The 25,617-nt window shown below is 49.3% G+C and overlaps 1 protein-coding gene across 1 annotated transcript in view; it reads right to left on the bottom strand.

The window, feature by feature from the left end:
- The window catches only part of AP1M1 (adaptor related protein complex 1 subunit mu 1), a 149,364-nt gene that overhangs the window by 2,173 nt on the left and 121,574 nt on the right, over positions 1-25,617 (bottom strand). Inside the window, exons 10-11 of the mRNA XM_082243511.1 lie at positions 12,731-12,856; positions 11,606-11,681 (exon numbers count right to left, since the gene is read on the bottom strand). Coding sequence (XP_082099637.1) covers positions 11,606-11,681; positions 12,731-12,856 — 202 coding nt within the window. The remainder of the gene's footprint in view (positions 1-11,605; positions 11,682-12,730; positions 12,857-25,617) is intronic.

Below are 25,617 nucleotides of genomic sequence, written 5' to 3'. Positions count from 1 at the left end.
ACACATTTTCACCAATAAAATTCCATGACTTCACGTAAATATTCATGATCTAAAGTTTCATGAAATGTCTACATATACATGTTAAATAAGAAGAAAATCCATGTCACACCCAGCATATTTTTACTAAAATAAATGACAAGCTTGTAGTGTACAGTACCTCTGCAGTTAGGGTTTCGATTCTTGATACAGAGTGACTCAAAATAGTCCCTTGTTTTACAGTGGATGAGATGGAAGCACCGCTGCCTCAGCTGGGAGCGGGTGTCACTTCAGGCGCACAGGTGAAAAAGCCAGCAATCGGATTGGAAGCTGTCGAAGCAGGCAGCTGCAGACTGGTGCTTTGCACCTTTAGCGTGGCTAGACAGCGCTGCCTCTCCCATGTTCGAAATGTCAAATGTTTTACGACACACACTGTACATTTAGCACGTCCCGGGTCCTGATCCTTCTCCAGCCACCTCTCATACTTTTCGTCATAAAGCCATATATTTTTAAAGCTGCATTTCCCTGGCTTAGCTGTAACACTGTGAACACACTAACTTTAGCTGAAACTGTTACCCCTGTTGTAATATGATCAATATACTGTAACTGGAGAAAGATTAATGGCCGCTCCTGCTTGGGGATAAAGCATCAGTTCAGGCAGTCATGATGGCGGTGCAGGCGGACTGGTATGGATGGCAGTCAGATGCACAAAATGCAGCACTTACTCTTTTAGGCCAAAGCCACAGTCATGATGGAGGAGGTGCCGGCGGACTGATATGGATGGCACAGTCAGATGCACAAAATGAAGCACTTACTCTTTTAGGCCCAAGCCACAGTCATGAGGTGCAGGTGGACTTGTATGGATGGCACAGATCTGATGCACAAATGCGGCACTTACTCTTGGAGAAAGAACAGTAAATGGGTGCTCCTGCTTGCCGGAATAAAGCAGTTCAGGCAGTCATGAAGGTGCAGCTGGACACTGTGATATGGATGGCACAGTTAAATGCACAAAATGCGGCGCTTGCTACTCTTAGGCCGAACCTACAGTCCCACAAACAGGCAGAAAAGAGTTAACAGAAAGGCGCCACTCAGTGGATTGGATGCTTAGTAATTTTATTGACATCTATTTTACATCGGTGTAAGCGTATAGGACTGGTAGGTGTCCTTCCGGGTCCGCAGTTTGCCCTTACTTTCACTGGCCAGCAGCAGCCAAGGAGATGAACCAATCAGGCGGCGGGGAGGGCCAGCTGCGGTTTGCCCCGAGACTGTGACTGGCCAGCAGCAACAGCCGGGAGATTACAACCAATCAGGCAGCGGAAGCATCACTGGAGGGCGGGTCGTCAACATGAACGTGATGACGCGGAAGGGGGCGGTAACCGTTTCGGTTACCGCACCCCCGCGTCATCATGTTCATGCGGCCGGCCCGCCCTCCAGTGACGCTTCCGCTGCCTAATTGGTTGTAATCTCCCGACTGTTGCTGCTGCTGGCCAGTCACAGTCTCAGGGCAAACCGCGGCCGGCCCTCCCCGCTGCCTGATTGGTTCATCTCCTCGGCTGCTGCTGGCCAGTGACAGTAAACGCATACCGCGGACCCGGAAGGACGCTAATGGTTCATCTCCTCGGCTGCTGCTGGCCAGTGACAGTAAGTGCATACCGCGGACCCGGAAGGACGCTTACACAGATTTAAATATAATGTGGCAATAAAATCATTAGGCAATAAAATAATTAAACAAAAAAATCATTAAGCATCCGCTCTACGTTCCTCCACAGTTCTCGTATTCCATGACTTTTCCAAAACCTAGTGGGGTTTACTAATTTTCCATGACTTTCCCAGGCCTGGAAAGTGTCATCTAAAAATTCCATGACTTTTCCAGGATTTCCAGGACCGTACGAACCCTGTGCCAGGTACACCCGAATCGCCCGAACCACATCCAGGGCATGCAAAGCAATTTCCTTAGGATGTTTGGGCCTGGGACACAGGGAAGGCAACAAAATGTCTTCATTTAAATGGAAATCAGAGACTACTTTTGGAAGGAACGACAGACAGGGGCGAAGAACCACCTCATCTTTGTGGACCACCAAGTAAGGGGTAAGACAAAATAACTCTGCCAGTTCCTAAACCCTACAAGCAGAGTTTATAGCCACCAAAAAGGCCACCTTCTGGGCTAGCGTAAGCAGGGGAATCTCCTGAATATTTTCAAAGGGTTCAGGATTGCCTTAGGGGGCGGCTGCCCCAGAGCCAATGGGGACATAGCTCATTTTGGTGGGGGGTGGATGAAGCACCCTCCTAGGTAGGTGCTAGTAGGTAAACTATAGTTTGCTCCATCTGCTAATCAGGGGAGCCTGATCGGTAGTTCTGCCTGTTACATGTGTCCATGTGTGATTCACTTGGTCTGAGGGAGTGTCTAATAGGGGAGCCTGTTGGACAGTGGAGGAAACCCAGCCAGTGACACACAGGCTTTGGGACTGTCCCAGAGGGTTGGCACAGGCAGTAGTGCATCCTGGGATATGTTATATTAGCCAAGGGCACATGTGACAGGGCGGTCTTTGGCTGGGAAGCCAGATGCCAGAAGAAGGGTGACAGCTGTCTCTCCTCCGGTTGCTGAGGAAGGCGGTCACAGGCGGTCGGCTTTGTGGACCAAAAGTGTGGTGCTGAACCAGGAGGTCCCGTGGATGCCGACAAGGGAGTTGGAGGCAGAGCGACCCAGGGAAAAACAGTGTCCGTGAGTACCCGGAAGCTTGCCAGGGGTCTGCCCAGTAAGGGGACCACTCCGGTAGAGTGTCAGCGGACAGGGGGTCAGCGCACACAGCAAGTGAGAAAGGGGGTGCCAAGTTAGACCCTGAAGAGTAATCTAAACAATAGTTTATATTCTTATGGCAAAGTGAAGCAGCGGCTTTGCCGCAGACACTGCAGATAGTTGTCCTCAGGATTGTGCATAGCCCAAGTTGGAGTATGCTACTCATTCCCTTCGCCCATCCAAGTTCTAAAATAAAATACAAAAACCAAGTCCCCTGGACTGTTCATTGTCTGAGCCAAGAACTGTTAATGCTTTGTATCTGCTATCAGTTGCTAATGGTAACCCAGGGGAACCCAAAAAGTGTAATTCTCAGCAGCTCCCTAGGGGGCAGTGCTACATAGTACACCAGCTAAAAATATGGATTTTTACTTACCGTAAAATCAATTTCGCTGATGTTCATTGACGGACACAGCTCCTGATCTTCTTAACCATTGGTTGATACTGCCCCCTACAAGAGTAGGACACTAGGCAGAAAAAAGCTTAACTATGCCTATGGGCAGTCCCAGGGGGGATATACACCCACACTCAGCTATAGGTACTCAGTTTTGTCATAAGCAGTGTCGGAAGAAAGCCAACTCCACAGAAGGGTGGGTGCTGTGTCCATCAATGAACATCAGAGAAATGGATTTTACGGTAAGTCAAAAATTCCATTTTCTCTTTCGTTCATTGACGGACACAGCTCCTCATTCTTCCTAACCATTGGGACGTCCCAAAACAGTGTTAAACATGAAGCGTGGGAAAACGGCATAAAAAAAAAAATCCCCAAGGCTAACCATAACCAACTAGGTAACATGGAGCACAACCATAACTGGAGCTCACCAGAAAAACACAATACACCCTCAAAGAGGACTAGGTCCTCTAAACAGCAACCTGCAAAACCTTGCTGCCAAAAGAAGCATTCGCAGATGCCAACACATCCACTTTAAAAAAAATTGTAAAAAGTGTGCACAGACGACCAGGTGGCCGCCTTGCAAACCTGCATCACTGATGCCCGATGACGGAAGGCCTGGGAGGCACTAAGCGTCCCAGTGTGTCTTAACATGGAAAGGAGGAGCCTGACCCCTAATTGAATAGGCTTGAATCACTGTCTGATCCATCTCGAAATGGTCACAGCAGAAGTGGCCAATCCTTTTTGAGGTCCAACCGTGAGTACAAATAGTGGGCCTGACTTACCAAAAGACTCCGTAGCTGCCAGGTACACCCTGATTGCCAAAACCACATCCAGGGAATGCAGAGCAATTTCCTTCAGATGTTTAGGCCTGGGACATAGGGAAGGCAACACAATGTCTTCATTCAAATGGTAATCAGAGACGACCTTTGGAAGGAACAACGAACAGGGACGAAGAACCACCTTAGCTCTGTAAACAAAGCTGAACGACAAGACAACGCCGCCAGCTCAGACACCCTGCATGCAGAAGTAATAGCCACCAAAAAGGCCACCTTCTGGGACAACGCAAGCAGGGGAACATCACTATATTTTCCAGGAGAGATTCTTGGATAACTGACACCACCAATTTAAGGACCCATGGCGGTAATGGAGACCGCATTGGAGGAACCAAGTGTCAAGCTCCCTGGATAAAGGTACGCACTAGGGAATGTGTGGCCAATGGATGTTGAAAGAATATCGCCAAGGCCGAAATCTGGCCCTTGATGGTACTCGAGGCCAGAGCTGCCCAACCCTCCGTTGGAGGAAAGCGAAGATCCGAGCCACCGAAAAGAAGCAAGGGAGAACCCCAAAAAAACTTACACCACGCAACGCACGTCTTCCGTACAATGGTAGATACAGTGGGTACGGAAAGTATTCAGACCCCCTTAAATTTTTCACTCTTTGTTATATTGCAGCCATTTGCTAAAATCATTTAAGTTCATTCTTCTTCCTCATGAATGTACACATAGCACCCCATACTGACAGAAAAACACAGAATTGTTGACATTGTTGCAGATTTATTAAAAAAGAAAAACTGAAATATCACATGGTCCTAAGTATTCAGACCCTTTGCTCAGTATTTAGTAGAAGCCCCCTTTTGATCTAATACAGCCAGGAGTCTTTTTGGGAAAGATGCAACAAGTCTTTCACACCTGGATTTGGGGATCCTCTGCCATTCCTCCTTGCAGATCCTCTCCAGTTCTGTCAGGTTGGATGGTAAACGTTGGTGGACAGCCATTTTTAGGTCTCTCCAGAGATGCTCAATTGGGTTTAAGTCAGGGCTCTGGCTGGGCCATTCAAGAACAGTCACGGAGTTGTTGTGAAGCCACTCCTTCGTTATTTTAGCTGTGTGTTTAGGGTCATTGTCTTGTTGGAAGGTAAACCTTCGGCCCAGTCTGAGGTCCAGAGTACTCTGGAGAAGGTTTTTGTCCAGGATATCCCTGTACTTGGCCGCATTCATCTTTCCCTCGATTGCAACCAGTCGTCCTGTCCCTGCAGCTGAAAAACACCCCCACAGCATGATGCTGCCACCACCATGCTTCACTGTTGGGACTGTATTGGAGGGGTGATGAGCAGTGCCTGGTTTTCTCCACACATACCGCTTAGAATTAAGGCCAAAAAGTTCTATTTTGGTCTCATCAGACCAGAGAATCTTATTTCTCACCATCTTGGAGTCCTTCAGGTGTTTTTTAGCAAACTCCATGCGGGCTTTCATGTGTCTTACACTGAGGAGAGGCTTCCGTCGGGCCACTCTGCCATAAAGCCCTGACTGGTGGAGGGCTGCAGTGATGGTTGACTTTCTACAACTTTCTCCAATCTCCTGACTGCATCTCTGGAGCTCAACCACAGTGATCTTTGGGTTCTTCTTTACCTCTCTCACCAAGGCTCTTCTCCCCCGATAGCTAAGTTTGGCCGGACGGCCAGCTCTAGGAAGGGTTCTGGTCGTCCCAAACGTCTTCCATTTGAGGATTATGGAGGCCACTGTGCTCTTAGGAACCTTAAGTGCAGCAGAAATCTTTTTGTAACCTTGGCCAGATCTGTGCCTTGCCACAATTCTGTCTCTGAGCTCTTCAGGCAGTTCCTTTGACCTCATGATTCTCATTTGCTCTGACATGCATTGTGATCTGGAAGGTCTTATATAGACAGGTGTGTGGCTTTCCTAATCAAGTCCAATCAGTATAATCAAACACAGCTGGACTCAAATGAAGGCGTAGAACCATCTCAAGGATGATCAGAAGAAATGGAAAGCACCTGAGTTAAATATATGAGTGTCACAGCAAAGGGTCTGAATACTTAGGACCATGTGATATTTCAGTTTTTCTTTTTTAATAAATCTGCAACAATGTCAACAATTCTGTGTTTTTCTGTCAGTATGGGGTGCTATGTGTACATTCATGAGGAAGAAGAATGAACTTAAATGATTTTAGCAAATGGCTGCAATATAACAAAGAGTGAAAAATTTAAGGGGGTCTGAATACTTTCCGTACCCACTGTATTCCTAGAGGTAGATATTCCTAGAGATGCGTCTGCGGCCTCGGCCAGAGGATCCTAAGACCATGCCACAAACCTCTGTACCTTCCATGGAATGTGTACAGCAGAGGGGGCTGGAGTGATCGTTCTGCCCACCTTAGAATGCCGGCTACTTTCTGATCCGCCAGGAGACTTCTTGTGCCCTCATAGCGATTGACATAGGCCACGCCCATGGCATTGTCCAATAGAATCTGTACCGGACACCCCTGAAGACGAATTGTTCAATGATCCAGACCAATGTACTGGAGCTCTGAGCGATCAGACTTTATCGGCAGTCTGGACCCTTCCGAGTCCAGACCCCCTGAGCATAAGCCGTGCCGAGGACGCCTCCCCACCCGGACAGGTTGGCATCCGTGGTGACAACCGCCCAGTACAGGGGGGAGAAAGGATTTTCCTGTCGAAGTGCCGGAGAATGAAGCCACCTCTAGAGACTGTGGATTCTTGTCCCATTTCACCAGAATCTTTTTGCAGAGATCTGGTGTGGGACTGTGCAAACAGAACCACCTCAAAAAAGGTAGGCACCATCAGGCCCAACACCCGGAGCCTGGAGGGATGACCGTCTGCTGGACAACAGAACCTGAATTGCCTCCTGCAATTTCAGGAGTTTTTCCAGAGGAAGCAACACTCTGGCTGAGGCCGAATCCATCCAGATAGTCCAGTTTTGTGGACGGAACCAGAGCAGACTTCTGAAGGTTCAGAATTCAACCAAACTCCCTCAGAGATCACAGAGGGATCTCCAATATGTCCATCAGAGCAGTCGGAGACTCTGCTCACAGAAGATGATCGTCCAGGTACTCCAGTACCGCAATCCCCCGCTGACGCAACAATGCTAGCACTGGGGCCAACACTATGTGGAGACCCGAGGAACGGAGGCGGGACCAAAGGTCAACGGCACAAACTAATAATGCTCCTCGCCCACGGCAAAGCGGAGGAAGCGCTGGTTACCGGCACATATTTGAATGTGAAGGTAGGCGCCCTTGATGTCGATGAAAGCGAGAAAATCCCCCAGATGTAGGGATGCCTACCGTCTGAACTCCATTCGGAACTTCTGTACCCGCACAAAACAGTTTAACGCCTTGAGGTCCAGAATTGGACATACCTTGTCTTCCTTCCAGGGAACTGTAAACAGATTTTAGTAAAACCCCTGAAAACATTCCGAGCCAGAACCGGGACAGTCACCCTATGAAGTAACAAGTCTTGCATTGCCCCCCAAGTGACCCCTTAAGCGATCTGGGGACAAGTGCAGGTTGGAAGGGAAGAACCTTTCTGGAGGAAAACACAGAAACTCGATCTTGCAGCCAGACCGAATGACTTTGTGGACCCACTTGACCTGTACCAGAGAGGTCCACGGGTCCGGAATCAGCAAAGATATCCCCCCACCCCAGATACTGGTGCGGGCACCCCTTCATGCAGAGGAGACCTTGTCAGCAGGTCTGGAAGAGCCCGCACGTGGCTTGCCACACCAGGTCCTCTTAGAACCTCCGGGGGAGGCCCTGAAGGAATTTTAAAAAGGCCTCTTATGAGCCAAGAAGAATGGCCCACGTCTACGACGAGGCTCCATGCTCTCGGTAGCGAGACCCTTAATGATGTCATCCAAGGAAGCTCCAAACAGGCGATCCCCCACAAAGGGGAGATCAGATAACGCCTTTATAGAAGTCTGAACCACAGACCAACATTTCAGCCAGATAAGATCCCGAAGAACCACTGCTGATACAGACAGCCTAAAATCAAAGGAGCTGCATTTAGGCATCACGGATAAACTTTTTTTTTTTTTTTTTACAAACAAGGAGTGCTTTATTAAGAGAAAAAATAACAAGACAAGTAATTGTCAAACAATATATCACAACATTGTGGGAATGAAGAAAACATATGCAGACATTGAGGTAAACATTGGAATACAATAAGCAACAGCATATAGCAAAAAACAGTAAGTAGACATCCCTGAAGTAAAACCACCACCAATGGTACATAGCAGTAAGAAAATTATAGGCAGCCGAAGTCCAGATGAGGGTGGGGGGGGGGGGGGGGGAGAGAGAGAAGGGGAGGAAGGAAAGTGGGAAGTAGGGACAGAAGGGGGAGAGAGGGGGGGGGGCAAAACGGCAATAAAAGACAGAAAAGAGGGGGGGGGGGATCCACAGACCTCTGGAATCAATCTGTAGTCTAAGGCGCCTAAACCTTGTCATATTTCCAAGGGCAGCCCCTATTCATATAGGTCAATTTGTACATAGGCAGGTCTGCATCCACCAACTTGAGCCAGGATGACACAGTGGGAGGAGATGGGGAGGACCATCCAAGCAGTATATATTTTTTGGCATAGTACAGCAGGTATGACAACAGCAGCTTAGAGTGGTGCGACGGCTGCTCATCGACAGGAACTCCCAACAGCGCCAGCGCAGGGGAGACCTGAAGAGAGCTGTAGACGACTATTAATGACCCCAAAAACAGCAGCCCAGTAACTTGCAATCACCAGGCAATCCCAGAACATATGAAAATAGGTCCCCTGATAATTATGACAGCGAGGACAAGTAGGGTCCCGCTCAGGGTATATGCGATGCAACCTTACGGGGGTATAGTAGACTCTATGAAGAAACTTCACCTGTATTAATTCATTCCGAGAGGGAATCACCAGTTTGGGACCTGATTCTAAACATTCTTCCCGCTCCAGGAACGGAAGATCAGCCTGCCACATAGTCCACAATTGCTCAACCCTGGGAGAATCCGTCCCCAGAAGCGATGCATACAGAGAGGACAAAGGTTTCTGCAATTCCCCCGGGGCCAGAAGCTTCTCAATGGGGTCAGATTGGAGGAGAGGGGGCTCAGGAAATTGAGCTTGGAGGGCGTGGCGCAATTGAAAGTACCTAAACCTCATCCATAGGGGCAACCAAAACTTACTCAGTAATTGGGAGAATGGCAGGAGCCTACCCGACGGCATTACATCAGCCAATGTTTTTACCCCATACCTCGCCCACACCTGGGGGTCCGTGAGTACATTCAAATGAGGCAAAAAGGGGTTTCCCCATAGGGGTTGGGCAGGAGACCACTGAGCGGGCTGAAAAAATTTGCGATAAGCAGCAACCCACACCCGCCAGGTAACTCGGGAGGGGCCGGGTACAAACCAATACGCCTGCGGACCTCTATACACGAGGTTCCTCAGGTCCATAAGAGACCCCAAGTAGGCGGCCTCCAAACAAGTGGCCGCATTCATGGTAGAACCCTGGAACCACCGATGGACCGTGACCAGAATCACAGCCCAAAAATAGACTCGAAAATTAGGCAAAGCCAAACCCCCCAGGGCAGTCGGAAGCCATAGGGTAGATTTCGCTAAGCGCGGGACCGAACCCCCCCCCCCAGAGAAAGGACCCTACACATCTGTCCACTTCCTGAAAAAACCGACCCGGTACCCAGCACGGTGTTTTGCGGAAAATATAGGTAAATTTAGGCAGGAGCATCATTTTGAGCAGGTTAATTTTCCCAAGAGATTAAATGGCAGGCTGGCCCAAGTGGAGCATCTCGCCTTTAGATCAGAGAGCATCACAGATAAACTTTAGTCCCTGGATCAAATGATCCGCCAGCTTCACAAAGGCAGGGGGAAGCCGTTTCTCCTCCAGGTCCCGGAGTAAAAGTTCAGCCCACTCGTCAGAGTTTGCGACACCAGGATAATAGTAAATAACGGCCTAAGTGCCAAACCAGCCATAGCGAAACATATGGCAGGCCAGAGCCTCTGCTCTCCTATTAACCGGATCTTTAAAAGGTCAAGGTATACTTAACCTTGAAACCGGGGAGTCCACTACAGTTGGGACTGTCCACTTTTTAAGCAGGGGATCCTTAGAAGGATACCGCATAGCAAAATACTTAGGGACCAAAAGAGTTGCGTTTTGGACATCCCCACTGTTATGTGACATTGTCGTCAAAGTAAGCGGGAAAGTGGTAAAACCCCCACCACTGTGGAGGGCCTGTGGTGTCAAAAGGGACCAGCATCTCTGCCATGTTTAAAGTATCACGCACTGACACAATCAGTGAATTCACCAGCACCTTTGCATGCACAGCTAGAGGAGCAGAGGAAACATTCTTATTGTCCGAACATTCAGGGTGCGTGGACGCAGACCGAGTAGGGTGACTCGCGTCCGCGGTGGCCAGGTCAACCTGAGAATCTGAGGAGACAGAGAATGCAGGGGACGCTTTTTTCCCCGTCCTGTTTTGCAGGACCATATCTACCTTGGACACTAGTGACTCTAGAACTGCTGACATAGCAGACAAAGCGGGCTGGGACCAAGAGGGCCCTGCAGCCTCAGAGGGGGGTCAGGTGGCGAGACATGCTTCAGGGACTCCACAGTGACCACCGAATTTTCAGAGGCCTGGGAGGGGGACGGAGGGGAACTCGGGGGTCCCACCCTCCCAGGGAGGGGCCCACCCCAAAACCCTCCAGGGGTAGAGGGTGGAAGCTAATTATCTTGCCAGGAACAGGGGGGGGCTTCATCGGGATGTGGGTGGCTGTTGGCCAGGAGCACACTACGACTGAGGCTGAGGTCATATGTGCCCTCGCGAGACGTTTAACTCGCACTTAAACTCGCGCTTGCTGGCCAGACTGGGGTGACCCTCTGGATCTCGATTATCCAGTCCGTCGCCCAGTCCCATTCTCACAGGAACAAAATAACAAAGATAGGAAAATATCAATTTAAAAGGAAAAAAAATGCCACCAAAACAAGAGATCCCAGCAAGGAACTAGTTCCTTACTCCTGACTAGGCAGAAAAAGAAAAAAACTGAGTGTCTATAGCTGAGAGTGGGTGTATACCCCCCGGGACTGCTCATAGGTGTAGTCAAGCTTTTTCGTGCCTAGTGTCCTACCCTTTAGGGGGCAGTATAACCCAATGGTTGAGAAGAATCAGGAGCTGTGTTTTACCTTCATTAGACCCCTTGCACGTGGGGCTGTTTAGGTGCAGTGTTCAACCATGCTGAAAGCTGCCTGTTAGGAACTGAATGCTGTACTGAGTGGTAGGCAGTGTTTAGAGCCCTGTCATGAAGGCCAATACCATTCGGTACAGTGCTCAGTCCCGTCCAGCCACAGCATGCAACAGACTTTGACAGGCTACCTACAGCGGGGCTGGATGTGGAATCTGTCCTCACTGATTATACTAAAGCACTGCAAGGAACGCACTGCAGCTGAATGGCCCTGTGTCCAAGGGGCCTTAATTGCCACTGCTGAAAAGATCAGTTGTGAAGGCAAAAAGGTCAAAGGGTCATTATAGCCCAACAAATTTAGCATTGGGTTCAAACTGAATTATTTAAGATGTTTACATTTAGATATAGACTGTAATTTATTTATAGCTGTTTTCAAACTATATTTCTGTACCCACTGCACATATTATCAAATTACCTCCATTCTGGGTTATATATCGCACCCATGGCAACGCTTGGTAACCGCTCTTCTCAATTATTTTCAAGTAACGGACCTGTGAAAAGGGTTGAAAGATTGCTTAAAAAATAATGTACAACTATAGTAGCTAAAATGGATAAGCAGTGCCCCCCAGTACTTTATCCATGATCCATTCAGTGCCTCCACAGTAGGACACCTCTTACATCTAGTGAGGTCAAGTGCTTCCAGCTCCCCCCTACCCCCTTGTTTCTTTACAGTTATGTTATGGTAAACCATTGTTAGGAACTTAACAGTTATAATGACTACTTCTGCTGAAACCACTAATGTAACACACACTTTCAATAAAGTTTTACTGCAGCGGTGATCAACTTAATTATAGAGGCTCTGAAGTGTGGCCCTGACACTTCCAGAGGCCCGCACAATAGCAGCACATTTTCATGCATTGATGTGTATTACATCAGGTTAGGCAGCCCATTCAAAAATTATTGCCTCAATGCCCAAACGTTTCAGTCCTGCTGCATACTGAACAGGTTGGAGTACAATAACCCCAGCACTGATGTCAGTGAGTGCAATATCAACCCTCAGTATTGGGGTCAATGAACGCAATAATTAATCCCCAGCATCGAGGTCAGTGGATGCAATAATAACCCCTAATAATGGGGTCAGTGGATGCAAAAACAGCCCCCCAATATTTGTGTCAGTGGATGCAATAAAAACCCCCAACATTAGTGTCAGTACTATTAAACCCCGCCCACCACACACACACAGAGTGATCGTTAACCCCCTATTACCCCACTCTACATTGATGGTCACGCCAGTGGAAATTTGGGTCCCCCTACCTCACAATGGTGGTCATGGTTAGCACCCCTCCCCTGGTAATCACCTGATCACACCCTGTTGTGCTGCAGTCTTTCTTCCCAGGCTAGAACTTTACTTGTACAGTGGGCGGAGATAACTCCACCTACAATACAGTCTCTTTTTTAGTGTTTGGTGTTGGAACACAGACAGGGTTCCAGTGCCCGGCACCCTGCTGCTAATCTGCTTCCAAAATGTTGCCCAGTGTTGGACACCAGTGTGTTTTTTTTTTTTTTTTTTACAACAAAAGGATAAGCAGCTTATGCATACCTGGATTCCAGATGTGGTAAAATAAGGGATTTCAAACTTGACACTTATGGGTGGTTTCCCCTCTTTGTCCTCTGCTTCAACACTAGGGAGACCAAAGTGCGCTCTCATGAGATATTCCTTTCCACCCTGCAAAACAGATATGTATGCATGTTCATATACTATTTAATTGAATGAAACAAAAATCTTTAACATATTTATGTGCTTATTGGAAAAGTCAATGTGAGTCAGGACATTACTGTGCAATAAATCGCTGTGCTTCCACATACTAAATGTAGCCTATGGCACTCATTAAAAGAAATCCTGAAGACAAAAACTGGATTTTTGTAAGAACTTACAGTAAAAACCTTTTCTCTGAAGTTTATTGACAGACGCAGCTCTTCCTATTCATAGACTCATAGGGTTATGCTCCTCCTTCTAGGGATGAAACTTGGGAAAGGTTCCCCTGGGTTTGGGACTTTGTAGGCTCAAAAATTTGAAGAAAGTTTAAATATACACGAAAATAATTTATTCGAAATACAAGAAATGCATATCCAAGATTAAAAACGGAAAGCAGCAATATAATGACAAATAGTATAACCATGATTGTTCCAGAACCTGAGACCCAACAGGTTTCGGAAAAAACCTTTTCCTTCTTCAGGGGTGGTTCTTTTGAAGTGCTATGGTTATACTTGCATTAGATTATAGTGCTGACAGATCAAGTTAAAAACAAGTCGGCTGACCGTATTGCAGATTGGCGGTGCTTATTTCTTCTAAGGATCAAGAATATATCCTGGACTGAACTGGATATAGTATTGAATGTAATCAGGCAATTTTTTCCCCCATATATGTGGTCACCTGAAGTCCTAAAGTATGGATGCCAGACCCTAGTTCACTTTGCCAGATTGTTATTCAGCAAGAGAAAGCACATTTTCAATCCGCATGGCAGTCTCTGAGCAGAACATTGGCTGATTGAAAATGTGGATATATTCTTGATCCTTAGAAGAAAAAAGCACTGCCAATCTGCAATACGGTCAACCGACTTGTTTTTAACTTCATCTGTAAGCACCATAATCCAATGCAAGTATAACCATAGCACTTCAAAAGAACCTTCCCTGAAGAAGGAAAAGGTTTTTTCCGAAACATGTTGGGTCTCAGGTTCTGGAACAATCACGTTTATACTATTTGTCATTATATTGCTGCTTGCCGTTTTTAATCTTGGATATGTATTTCTTGTATTTTGAATAAATTATTTTCGTGTATATTTAAACTTTCTTCAAATTTTTGTGCCTACAAAGTCCCAAACCCAGGGGAACCTTTCCCAAATTTCTTGTACTATTAGGGATGTGGCACGCACATTAGGAATACTGGCCACGAGCAAAACCCCATTCTCCTTCTAGGGATAGACACTAGGCGGAAAAAAAAAAAAACTTGTCCACACCTATGGGGGCTGTCCCAGCAGGCATAACCCCTCAGGCTCTGCTATTCTCAAACAGTTTGGCTGCAAACAGTGTTAGGAAAAAACCCCATAACTTAGAAATAGAGGAGCGGGTGCTGCGTCTGTCAAACGTCAAAGAAAAGGAATTTACAGTAAGTGCTTACAAAAATCCAGTTCTCTATCGTTCGACAGACGCAGCTCTTCCTATTCATAGACTCAAAGGGATGTCCCAAAGCAGTATATCATGAGGGGTGGGAATAATAGAGAAAGTCCTCCGACAGTCGCCGCCTCTCCATATTCGTCACAATGGAGTAATTGACCTTTGCTCCGTAGGAGTAGCTAGGCAACAGAATATGTCAATATTAAAGCTTTTAGCATATCCCACCCCCAGGGGGTGGTCCCCTCAGTCAATACCCTCCTGCTTCCTGTATCCATACCTCAGCTTCAGTAGAATAGCAGTAGAGTACATAAACCCCAAAAGAGGGGCGGGGGCGGCGACTGTCGGAGGACTCAGAGAAAGGAATTTTACAGGTAAGATTTTACAAAAATTCCGTTTTCTCTTACGTCCTCCGACAGTCGCCGCCTCTCCATATTCGTCACAATGGGGACGTCCCAAAGCAGTGCATGCATAAGGGGTGGGAAACGCAGCCGCGCCTAAGGCAACGCCGGACCCATATCAGAGAAAGCAACCTTACCAAAGGAAGGAAACCAGCTGGGCAGCATGAAAAAACTTTGCTCAACAGGAGCAACAACCCAGGAAGAACAAATAACCCAGGGATAAAAACATCCCAAACAGCCAAGGGCCCAAAAACAAGGAACCCTAAGGTACTGCCGCACTAAGAACCTTGCGGCCAAAGGAAGCATCTGCCGATGCCTGAACATCCACTTTGTAGAACTTTGAGAAGGCGTGAACGGACGACCAAGTCGCCGCCTTACACACCTGGGCCACAGAAGCCCTATGATGACAGGCCCAAGACGTACTCAGAGATCTGGTAGAGTGCGCCTTCACAGGCATAGGGGGAACTTTTCCCTTCAAAGCAGAGGCCTGCTCAATGGTCTGTCTGATCCATTTGGCGATGGTAGAAGCCGACGCCACCATGCCCTTCCGAGGTCCCTCAGGAAGGACAAAGAGAGAATCCGTCTTGCGAAAGGATTTTGTCGAAGACAGGTAAACCCTGATCGCCCGAACAACATCCAAGGAATGTAAGGCCACCTCCTTCGGATGCTTAGGCTTCGCGCAAAGCGAAGGCAAGACAATGTCCTCATTGAGGTGAAATTCCGAGATCCTTTTCGGAAGAAAAGAAGGATTAGGTCGCAAGACCACCTTATCCAAGTGAAGCACCAGATACGGAGACCTGCAGAACAAAGCTGCCAGCTCCGACACTCTGCGAGCCGAAGTAAACGCCACCAAAAAGGTGACCTTCCTAGACAACAGAGGCAATGAGATCTCCCTGATCTTCTCAAAGGGAGCATGTTGTAACACGGACAGAACAAGGTTCAAGTCCCATGGAGGCAAAGGCTCCCTCCGAGGAGGGACCAGGTGTCGCACCCCTTGGACAAAAGTGCCAACCAGAGAATTAGACGCCACAGGGCGCTGAAAGAGAATGGCCAGTGCAGAAATCTGACCCTTAGTCGTGGCCAACGCCAAACGCTGGTCCACACCCGTTTGAAGGAAAGGCAACACCCGAGACACCGAGTATGAGCGGGGGGAAAACCCCCTGGACTCACACCAGGCAAAATAGGCCTTCCAAGTACGGTAGTAAATCTTCCCCGAAGAGGCCTTTCTAGCATTGATCAAAGTATGAATGACCTCCGGGGAGAGACCCCTATCCTTCAGGACCTCGGTTTCAACAGCCAGGCCGACAAAGCCAGCGACTGTAAAGCAGGATGGAATATCGGTCCTTGAGACAGAAGATCTTCTCGAAGAGGCAGACGCCATGGAGCGTCGACCGCCAGATTCACGAGGTCTGCGTACCAAGACCGGCGGGGCCAGTCTGGCGCCACCAGAATCACCGTGAGCGGTTCCGAGGACAACCTGCGAAGGAACCGGGATAGCAACTGAATCGGTGGGAAAGCATACATCAGTCGATACTGATGCCACGGAGCCACTAACGCGTCTGACGCGTCCGCCCGAGGATCGCTCGCCCTTGCCACGAACCTTTCCACCTTGTTGTTCAGACGAGACGCGAACAGGTCCACATCTGGGAGACCCCACTTCACGCACAACATCTGGAAGACATCCGGGTGGAGCGACCATTCCCCCTGGTCCAGAGACTGGCGACTCAGAAAATCCGCTTTCCAGTTCTCCAACCCCGGAATGTGAACCGCTGTGATCGCCGGGACGTGCGTCTCGGCCCAGGACAGAATATCGGCCACTTCCCGAGCCGCTCGGGCACTCCTGGTGCCCCCTTGGTGGTTGATGTAGGCCACCGCTGTGGCATTGTCCGTCTGCACCCGAACCGGACGGCCCTGAAGCCTGTCCGTCCAACGTCGAAGGCAGAGATTTATCGCCCGCAATTCCAGAATGTTGATCGGAAGGGAGGATTTCCCCTCCGACCAAGTACCCTGGGCGGACAGAACGCCCAGAACACCACCCCAGCCCGACAGGCTGGCATCCGTGGTGATCACCGTCCATGAAAGCGGACGAAAAGACTTGCCCCCTGACACCGCCGAGGACTGGAGCCACCACAGAAGATCCCTTCTGGTGCGAGGACTCAACGAGATCTGAAGATCCAGAGATTGTGGTCGCCCGTTCCACCTGGACAGGATCTCCGCCTGGAGACCCCTCGTGTGGAACTGGGCAAAGGGAATCGCCTCGAAAGCCGAGACCATCAAACCTAGACACCGCATGCCCGTCCGGAGGGATAAGCACGGAACGTCCCGAAGGGTCCTGACTTCGTCCTGAAGTGTCCTGAGCTTGTCCTCCGGTAGGAAGACCTTCGCCTGAACAGAGTCCAAGATCATTCCCAGATAGGGAAGACGAACCGACGGGCACAGCGTAGATTTTGGGAAGTTTATCGTCCAACCAAACTCCTGCAGAGTCTGCATCGTGACGGACAGGTCCTTCACCAGACCCTGACTGGTCGCAGACCGAACCAGAATGTCGTCCAGATACCCCAGGATTGATATACCCTGGGCTCTCAATAAGGCCAGAACCGGTGCAAGCACCTTGGTGAACACCCGCGGAGCCGAAGCGAGACTGAAGGGTAACGCCACGAATTGGTAATGATCCTCCGCAATGGCGAATCGAAGGTACCTCTGGTGACCCTCGAAAATGGGGATGTGAAGATACGCATCCTTCAAGTCGATGGATGCCATGAATTCTCCCGGAACTAGAGCAGCCACCACCGAGCGCAGGGATTCCATGCGGAACTTGCGAACCCGCACAAACCGGTTTAGAGCTTTCGTCCAGAATCGGACGTACCTTGCCCTCCTTTCTGGGCACAGTGAACAGATTTAAATAAAACCCCCGAAATCTGTCCCGATGAGGCACCGGAACCACCACTCCCTGAGCCCGCAGGTCCCGCACGGCCAGGTGCAGATCCCGCAAACGCTCTGGAGACAGCTGAAGATTTGAGGGAAAAAATCTGCCCGCCGGCCGAGAGAGAAACTCGATCTTGTATCCAGATCGAACGATTTCCTGAACCCACCTGTCCCGAACGCGGGCCAGCCAGGGTTGAAGAAAACCGAGCAAACGTCCCCCCACCCCAGAACTGGGTGAGGGTGTCCCTTCAGGCTGCGTTGTTATGGGCAGCGGACCCGGACTGGCCGGACTTCTGCTTACCTGCCCACGGTTTCTTTTGGGAGCCTTGACCCTTGAAGGGCTTGCCCTTATAGTGCGACCGAAAGGCACGAAAGGACCCCTGAGAGGGCCTAAACGAAGCATGCTTCTTACCTTGAGCACCCTTAGCCTTGTGAGATTGGGGCAAGAGCGTGCTCTTACCCCCAGAGATCCCCTTAATCAGCGTATCCAGTGAGTCGCCAAAAAGGCGAGATCCCGTATAGGGCAAATTAGCCAAAGTCTTGCGAGAAGATTGTTCACAGACCAACATTTCAGCCAAATCAAACGGCGTGTCAACACCGCCATGCTGTGCACACGTGCAGCCAAAGGAATTACATCTAATTCCGCATCACACAAATACATGACATCCTGATGAATCTGATCCACCATAGCCAATGTTGTCGCGGGGCAGAATCAGCCACCAGGACGCGCCTGAGTACCTGCGTCCAATCAGCGACAGCCTGAGCTGCCATAAGGGAAGCAAAAATAGCTTTCAGCATGGAACCGGTAACCGAGTAAGTATAGCGGGCAAGAGACTCCAGTCTCCTGTCCGTAGGGTCCCGGAACACCGGGGTATCCTCTGCCGGAATCGCAGTGGATTTATTCAAAACCGCCACCGCGTGATCCACCGGAGGTGGTACACACCAGCGTTCATCAGTGGCGGGTGTGAAAGAATAACGCAGCTTGAACCTACTTGGCACAGCAAAAGGCTTTTTTAGATTGCGCCATTGTTCACTAACAGCGCGCTGAAAATCCTCAGTGCAAGGAAAAACCTGCAATGTTTTGCGTCTCCTCTGTGTCCCATGAGAAGCCAGAACGGCAGGCGGACACGGTTCATCCTGTAAATGCAGCGTTTGTTTGATAGAAGCAACCAATTCATCCATGATTGCAAGCTCTTCAGACGAGCCAGGGGGGGAATCATCAACCCCCTCAACCTCTGCCTCCCCTTCCGACCCTGCAAAGTCCAGGGACGAATGGGACCCCGATAAGGGGACCCCAGCCATAGCAGCCCCATCACCATCGCCCTCTGAATCAGAGGAGATTGAAACTCTGGGCCGTTTTGTGGATTGAGCAGCCACAAGCATCTGTACCTGAGCAGCCAGGTTAGCCACAATGGTGGCCAAATCGCCCCCCTCAGGGGGAACAGCAGCAGCCCCTTGGCCTCCCAGTAAAGTGGGAGGAAATTTGCTTTCCTGAGAATCCATGCCCCCAAAATTTTGCAGGATAAAAAAGGGTAACTGCCCCTTTAAAAGCACGGCGAGCGCAGCCCAGCGCACACACACACCAGCACAAGCCAACCCCCACAGGGAAAAGTACAAATTCAGGCAAGGAATACAGGAATAAAGAGGGTAAAAACCTGGAGAGATCACTGCTGCTGCATCGATCGGTGTGCCCAGGGAAAAGGAAGTGATGCAATCAAGGCCGCTCCTATTAAGCCTATGGAAGGCTACAAAAAAATGGCCGCCGGGGGAGGAAGTAAAGGCAGAGACACTGCAGTGCTAACATGAGACCGCACACACACACCAGCACAAGCCAACCCCCACAGGGAAAAGTACAAATTCAGGCAAGGAATACAGGAATAAAGAGGGTAAAAACCTGGAGAGATCACTGCTGCTGCATCGATCGGTGTGCCCAGGGAAAAGGAAGTGATGCAATCAAGGCCGCTCCTATAAAGCCTATGGAAGGCTACAAAAAAATGGCCGCCGGGGGAGGAAGTAAAGGCAGAGACACTGCAGTGCTAACATGAGACCGCACACACACACCAGCACAAGCCAACCCCCACAGGGAAAAGTACAAATTCAGGCAAGGAATACAGGAATAAAGAGGGTAAAAACCTGGAGAGATCACTGCTGCTGCATCGATCGGTGTGCCCAGGGAAAAGGAAGTGATGCAATCAAGGCCGCTCCTATAAAGCCTATGGAAGGCTACAAAAAAATGGCCGCCGGGGGAGGAAGTAAAGGCAGAGACACTGCAGTGCTAACATGAGGCCGGAGCGATCGCCGCCAAAATGGCGGCGCTTGGCGCCAAAAACGCCGCTCCCCGCACACAGTAAAACACCCTCACACGCCTGCAGTATAATAAAAAATGGCGGACCGCAGCAGCGGCCGCCGCATGTATGCACAAACACGATCAAATCATGCCCCACAGAGTGTACAGAAACAGGGTTACACAGTCCCAGACTGACACCCCCTAAACAGACAGGTCCCCACACAGATACACTTACCTTCTAAATGGCGTGGGGAGCCCGCCCAAGTGATCAAGCCGCTGCACAGAAGACAGGGAGAGTCGCAGCCAGGACGCAGCAAAACTGCGGTGCGAAACCGCATGGCGTCCAGTGAGGTAGCCACCTCACCGCAGCATCCCTGCAGCGAACAGGGATGGGTCGTTCACACATGCCAGGAAAAAACCTGACTGAACGCTCGATGGCAGGCTGGGAAGCCACTGACTCACAACCTGCGACCAGGGGGGCCAGCCCGAGACCCAGCCCGCATGATCCTCTTCATCAGAAGAACTAACTAATGCTGACAAAAGTAACAGCTAAGTAAAGAGAGAGAAAAAAACTCAAATAAAATCAAAAAGAAGATAAAGGCTGAGACAAAATGCCCCAGCACAGAAACAGCCAGCTAACTACTGAAAGCTAGACAATGAAACTGAGGTATGGATACAGGAAGCAGGAGGGTATTGACTGAGGGGACCACCCCCTGGGGGTGGGATATGCTAAAAGCTTTAATATTGACATATTCTGTTGCCTAGCTATTCCTACGGAGCAAAGGTCAATTACCCCATTGTGACGAATATGGAGAGGCGGCGACTGTCGGAGGACGTAAGAGAAAACTGAATTCCCCAATGGCTAAAGTAGCCAACCAGGTAAAATAGAGCTCAACCAGGAACAACTGGAGCTCATCCAGAAACAATGGGACCCTCAAAAGAGAAACAAAAGGAATTCTCTTTTAAACTGCAGCCTGCAAAAACTTTGCGGCCAAAAGAACCATCCGCGGATGCAAACACATCTACCTTGTAGAATTTAGTGAACCTATGCACAGACGACCAAGTTGCCACCTTGCAAACTTGTTAACACCGATGTCTGATGGTGAAAAGCCCAAGAGACAATTAGCGCTCTCGTAGTAGACTGAGCCTTCACTGGGAAAGGAGGAACCTGACCCTTCAGTCAATAGGCTTGTACCATCATCTGCCTGATCCATCTGGAAATGGTCGCAGTAGATGCAGCCATAACATTACGAGGTCCATCAAAAAGGAGCGTCCAATTTTTGAAAGGACTCAGTGGTCTGTAAATAGACCCTGATCGCCCGAACCACAGCCAAAGAATGTGAAGCATGCTCCGTCAGATGCTGTGGTTTAGGACAAAGTGAAGGCAATACAATGTCTTCATTCAGAAGAAAATCAGAAACCGCCTTAGGAAGGAACGAATATTTAGGTCAAGTACCACCTTATCTCCATGTACCACCAGATATGGTGATCAGCAAGACGCCCCTGCCAGTCAGACACTCTGCGGGCAGAAGTAATAGCCACCAAGAAGGCAACCTTCTGAGACAAGGACAGCAGCGAAAGCCCCTTATGTCTTCCAAAAGGAGGCATTTAAAGAACAGCTAACACCATGAAAAGTACAATTTCCATGTACGATGATAGATCTTCCTGGAGGACGACTTCCAGGCCTTCAATAGCGTAGGAATCACAGAGTCAGAAAGACCTCTATTCCTCAATGCCTGGCTTTTAACAGCCATGCCGTTAAAGCCAGCGACTGTAAAGCAGGATGAACGATTAGGCATTGAGATAGCAGATCTTCCCAGAGAGGAAGTCTCCAAGAAGCAATCGTGACCAACCTTACCAGATCTGCATACCAAGACCGGCGAGGCCAGTCTAGGCCATCAGAATGACCAGAATCCCCCCCCCCCCCCCATCCTACATAAAAGTCTTGGCAGGATATTCAAAGTATGGAAGGCATAACTCAGTTGGTACTGACCCCAAGGTGCCACCAGTGCATCTTTGGCGTTGATCAGAGGATCCTGAGACCTGGCTATGAACCTCTAATCCGGACAGGACAATCTTGCAGACGAGCTGCCCGGTGGCTCATGCCAAACCGTATTGTCCTGAGCCTCTTCAATTTCGCAGAAAAGACAGACAGACTGCCAACAGCAACCGGATAGTGCCCTGTAACCTTTGCAGCTTGTCCGAGGGAGGGAAGACCCTCACCAAAGCCGAATCCCCTATAAAGCATACTTGAGAGGAACTTGGCTCTGGAAAGAATCAAAGACGTCCCCCCGACCCCAGAAACGGGTGAGGGTGCCCCATCACGCAGACGAAGATTCAACTACAGATCCAGCCTGGTTTGTCTCCGATTTACCTGAGCAGGTCTTCTCTGAACCCCCAGAAGACCTGAACTGCAGTACCGTCGCTTGCGACCCGGAGGTACCAACTGGCTGCCTACGAGCAGCAAAAGAAGACCCCTAACACGTGGTGCATTGCCCTTGGAGGATTGAGGCCCCCCCTGTGAGGCCTTTGATCAACTCATCCAGAAAGGATCCAAACAGCAGTGTTCCCTGTGAAAGGAAGATCAGTCAAGGCCTTTTTGGAAGCCTGGTCAGCAGACCAGCACTTTAGCCACACCATGCGCCTAATAGCAATTCCCACTGCCATCGCCCTGGCCACTAACGGGGCTACATCCAGGGACGTATCACACATGAACACCAGGGCTTAAGCCAACTGGTCCATCGGTTCTGGCACAGCAGGGAGGGAGCCGTTCAGCTTCCACGTTACTTTTAAGTAACGTCACCCATTCAGTAGCAGTCTGTGCTACCAGAACGTTCACAAAGGTAGACTTTAACATGTGACCTGCTACCACGTTTAAATGTTGGGACAAGGATTTCACCCCTCTATCCACGGGATCCGCAAAAGTTGGAGACTCTCCCACCGGTACCAGAGTCGCTTTATTCAACTTGGTCACCGGAAAATCCACTTTTGGTGGTACAGTCCACCTAGTGGACACTGCCTCCGCAAAGGGGTAACGGCGTGCAAAACACCTAGGCACCACCACCATGTGCTTATTGCGTCACCCTTGTTCATCCACAATAGTGTGAAAAAATTCTGGACAAGGGAACACCTTGCTTGACTTATGGGATTTGCGAGGGGGGGGCAAAAGACACCTGCGTACCTGGCGCTGTGGGTTCATCAGTCATTTTTAAAGTTTCCTGCCTGGAAACTATCAGGGCTTCCACCAATGAGCGTTTTCGCGCAGTGGCTGATGCGGACAGGTCCTCTTCACCGTCAGAATGCGAAGACACCGACCCCTCAAGGTGGTCTGCGGTGACCATATCTCTCTCAGAGTCCGAGGACCCAGCCAAAGCAGCTGAAAATTTGTGTCGGGGAAGGGATTTAGAGACCGATAAACAGAGAGCTTGTCTATTCACATTACAGCTCTGCAAGTGTCTTCATTCCCCTGCCTATGTGGGGTTAGCCTTTTCTTGAATCAGTTCACACACAGTGTATGCCTGGACTACCCTCCGACTGCTGAAACAGGAAGAAAAATTTCTAACACAATGTGCAAATTTCTAAAGAATGCTGAAGACCGCAGATATACATGTACAACTTATGTAGGGAGATTTGCCTCATCTCTGTATCGGAGGCTGTTCACTTCACTCACATATGTATGGGTTTACATCGACTTAAAATACATTATTAAATTACCTTTATGCTAATAGAATTGTCACAGGTTACCAGGAAGCAAATCAAAGATAACTGGTTGCTACTAAAGACTCCAGATGCTTATGTACTATCTAGGCACCCTCTAAGCCAGGGCTGCCAAACTCGCTTTCACCGCAGGCCGCATCACCATTATAGTTCCCCTCAAAGGGCTAGTTGTATTTGTACTACTATATAGATACATTTACGCTTTATCAAATTAAATAATTTCCTCTGCATTTAAATATTACTGTTTTTTAGTAATAACTTAAGGATTAAAGTGGAACTTTAGTCAGAAAAAAAAGCCCTGCTAGATCACTTTAGGCTGCCCCATTTTGCAGGTATCGCTATGTAAAACATTAAGTGTCTATACCCGGGGTCCTCAATAGGCGGACTCCGGGCCGCGTCCGGATCCAGATGTGCTTAAATCTGGACCCCGCAGCTGGACATGAACAGAGGGAGCAGCAGCAGCGCAAGACATCCATCTGCTGGGGCTCGTTCAGTGACTGAGAGGGAGAACAAAGCAGTGTCCCAGAATGAAACGCACACTTTGTGATTCCTGAACTGGTTTCTATCCGCCTGCCGTCTGGCATCTAGCAACCAGTGACGTCAAGCACACAGACAGGCAGAGGCCCCAGAATTCACAGCGGAGGAGGGTTTAACTTCCTCCCTGCACCGAGAAAGAAGCTCCACCCACCTCCTCCTCGTTGCAGGTAAGTCAAGTGGATTGTTCATGTTGTCCTCTGCTCTTCTCCATTCTCCTGCTAAAAATATTTGAAATAACTGCCTGTGCCCAACTTCTCCTCCCCGCCCAGGTCCTGACTGAGGGGATCTGAGGGTGAGAGAGGGCAAGATCTCCCTCATCACAGGGTGGGGGGGGAGGAGAGGCCTTACTACAGAGTGTGACCCCCATCTTCCAGAAAGATTCTATAGTCAGCAGGTTCTAAGCACCAAAAAGATCACTTCAGGTAAACATTACTGGAAATAAAAGCTAGTGAAGATGGTGACTGGTCTGTAGGTTTGACCTTAACAGTGTTTGGAAAACTGGATTTTGTTCTCAGCTGGGCAAAAATAAATCCTGGTGCATAAGGAAGGGGGTGGGGGGAGGGGGGGAACACATGCCCACCTCCACATCTTTATGTTCAATGCAGGTTAGGCTGTTTTATGTTGGTGATCTAGTGTAATTGAACCACTTTAGCCCCGGAAGGTTTTACCCCTTAATGACCAGGCCATTTTTTGCAATTTGGCACTGCGTTAGGTTAACTGACAATTGCGAGGTCGTGCGATGCTGTACCCAAAAACAAATTCTGTATTTGGAATTTGACGGTCACTTTTCTGGACCTCGGACTGAATGGAAAATTGGTTAGTGGACCTTTCAAGTTTATATTTGAGCAACCCTGGTCTATACTGTGTAAAATCACTGTTTCACCCTGCTCTGTATATGCTCAGTTGCTTTCTATTTTAGGCATTGCTTAGTTTGTAGACGCTGATCTGCGGACAGGCTTAAAGCAGAACAAAACCCTATCCTTTACAGCCAAGGATGGTGCTTTTGTTTAAACTGCAACTGCCAAGGTGCTGCGCATGTGATCAGGTATGACACCAGCCATTTGATGGTTTGACAGTTTGGTTGAGGACACAAGCAAATGTGACAGTTAGCAATCCCGGAATTCCAGGAATTAAACTTTTTTTAAACCGTTAAATTAACCACTTGCCGACCGCTCACATGGAGCGTACTGCGGCAAAGTGGCTCGTTCCAGTCCAGCGACGTAGACCTACGTCGCTGGACTCCTCCCCCTGTAGGCGGCGCGCTCCCGCTGTTTTCATTCACAGCGGGAGTCGGGCCAGGGGAGGAGCGGCAGCGATCGCCGCTGCTCTGCCCCGATCGTCGGGGAGTCGAGTGAGGAGATCCGCCCGCCTGTGTAAACAGAGCGGGCGGATCTCCTAAGTGACAGGGACTGACAGATCGGAGTGTTCAGCATAGCTGAACATCCGATC

This window comes from Pelophylax lessonae (genome assembly GCF_965119305.1).
Source record: "Pelophylax lessonae genome assembly, chromosome: 1".
NCBI lineage: Eukaryota > Metazoa > Chordata > Amphibia > Anura > Ranidae > Pelophylax > Pelophylax lessonae.
Note: the sequence above shows the minus strand (reverse complement) of the source record. Positions and strands in the feature narration are given on the sequence as shown.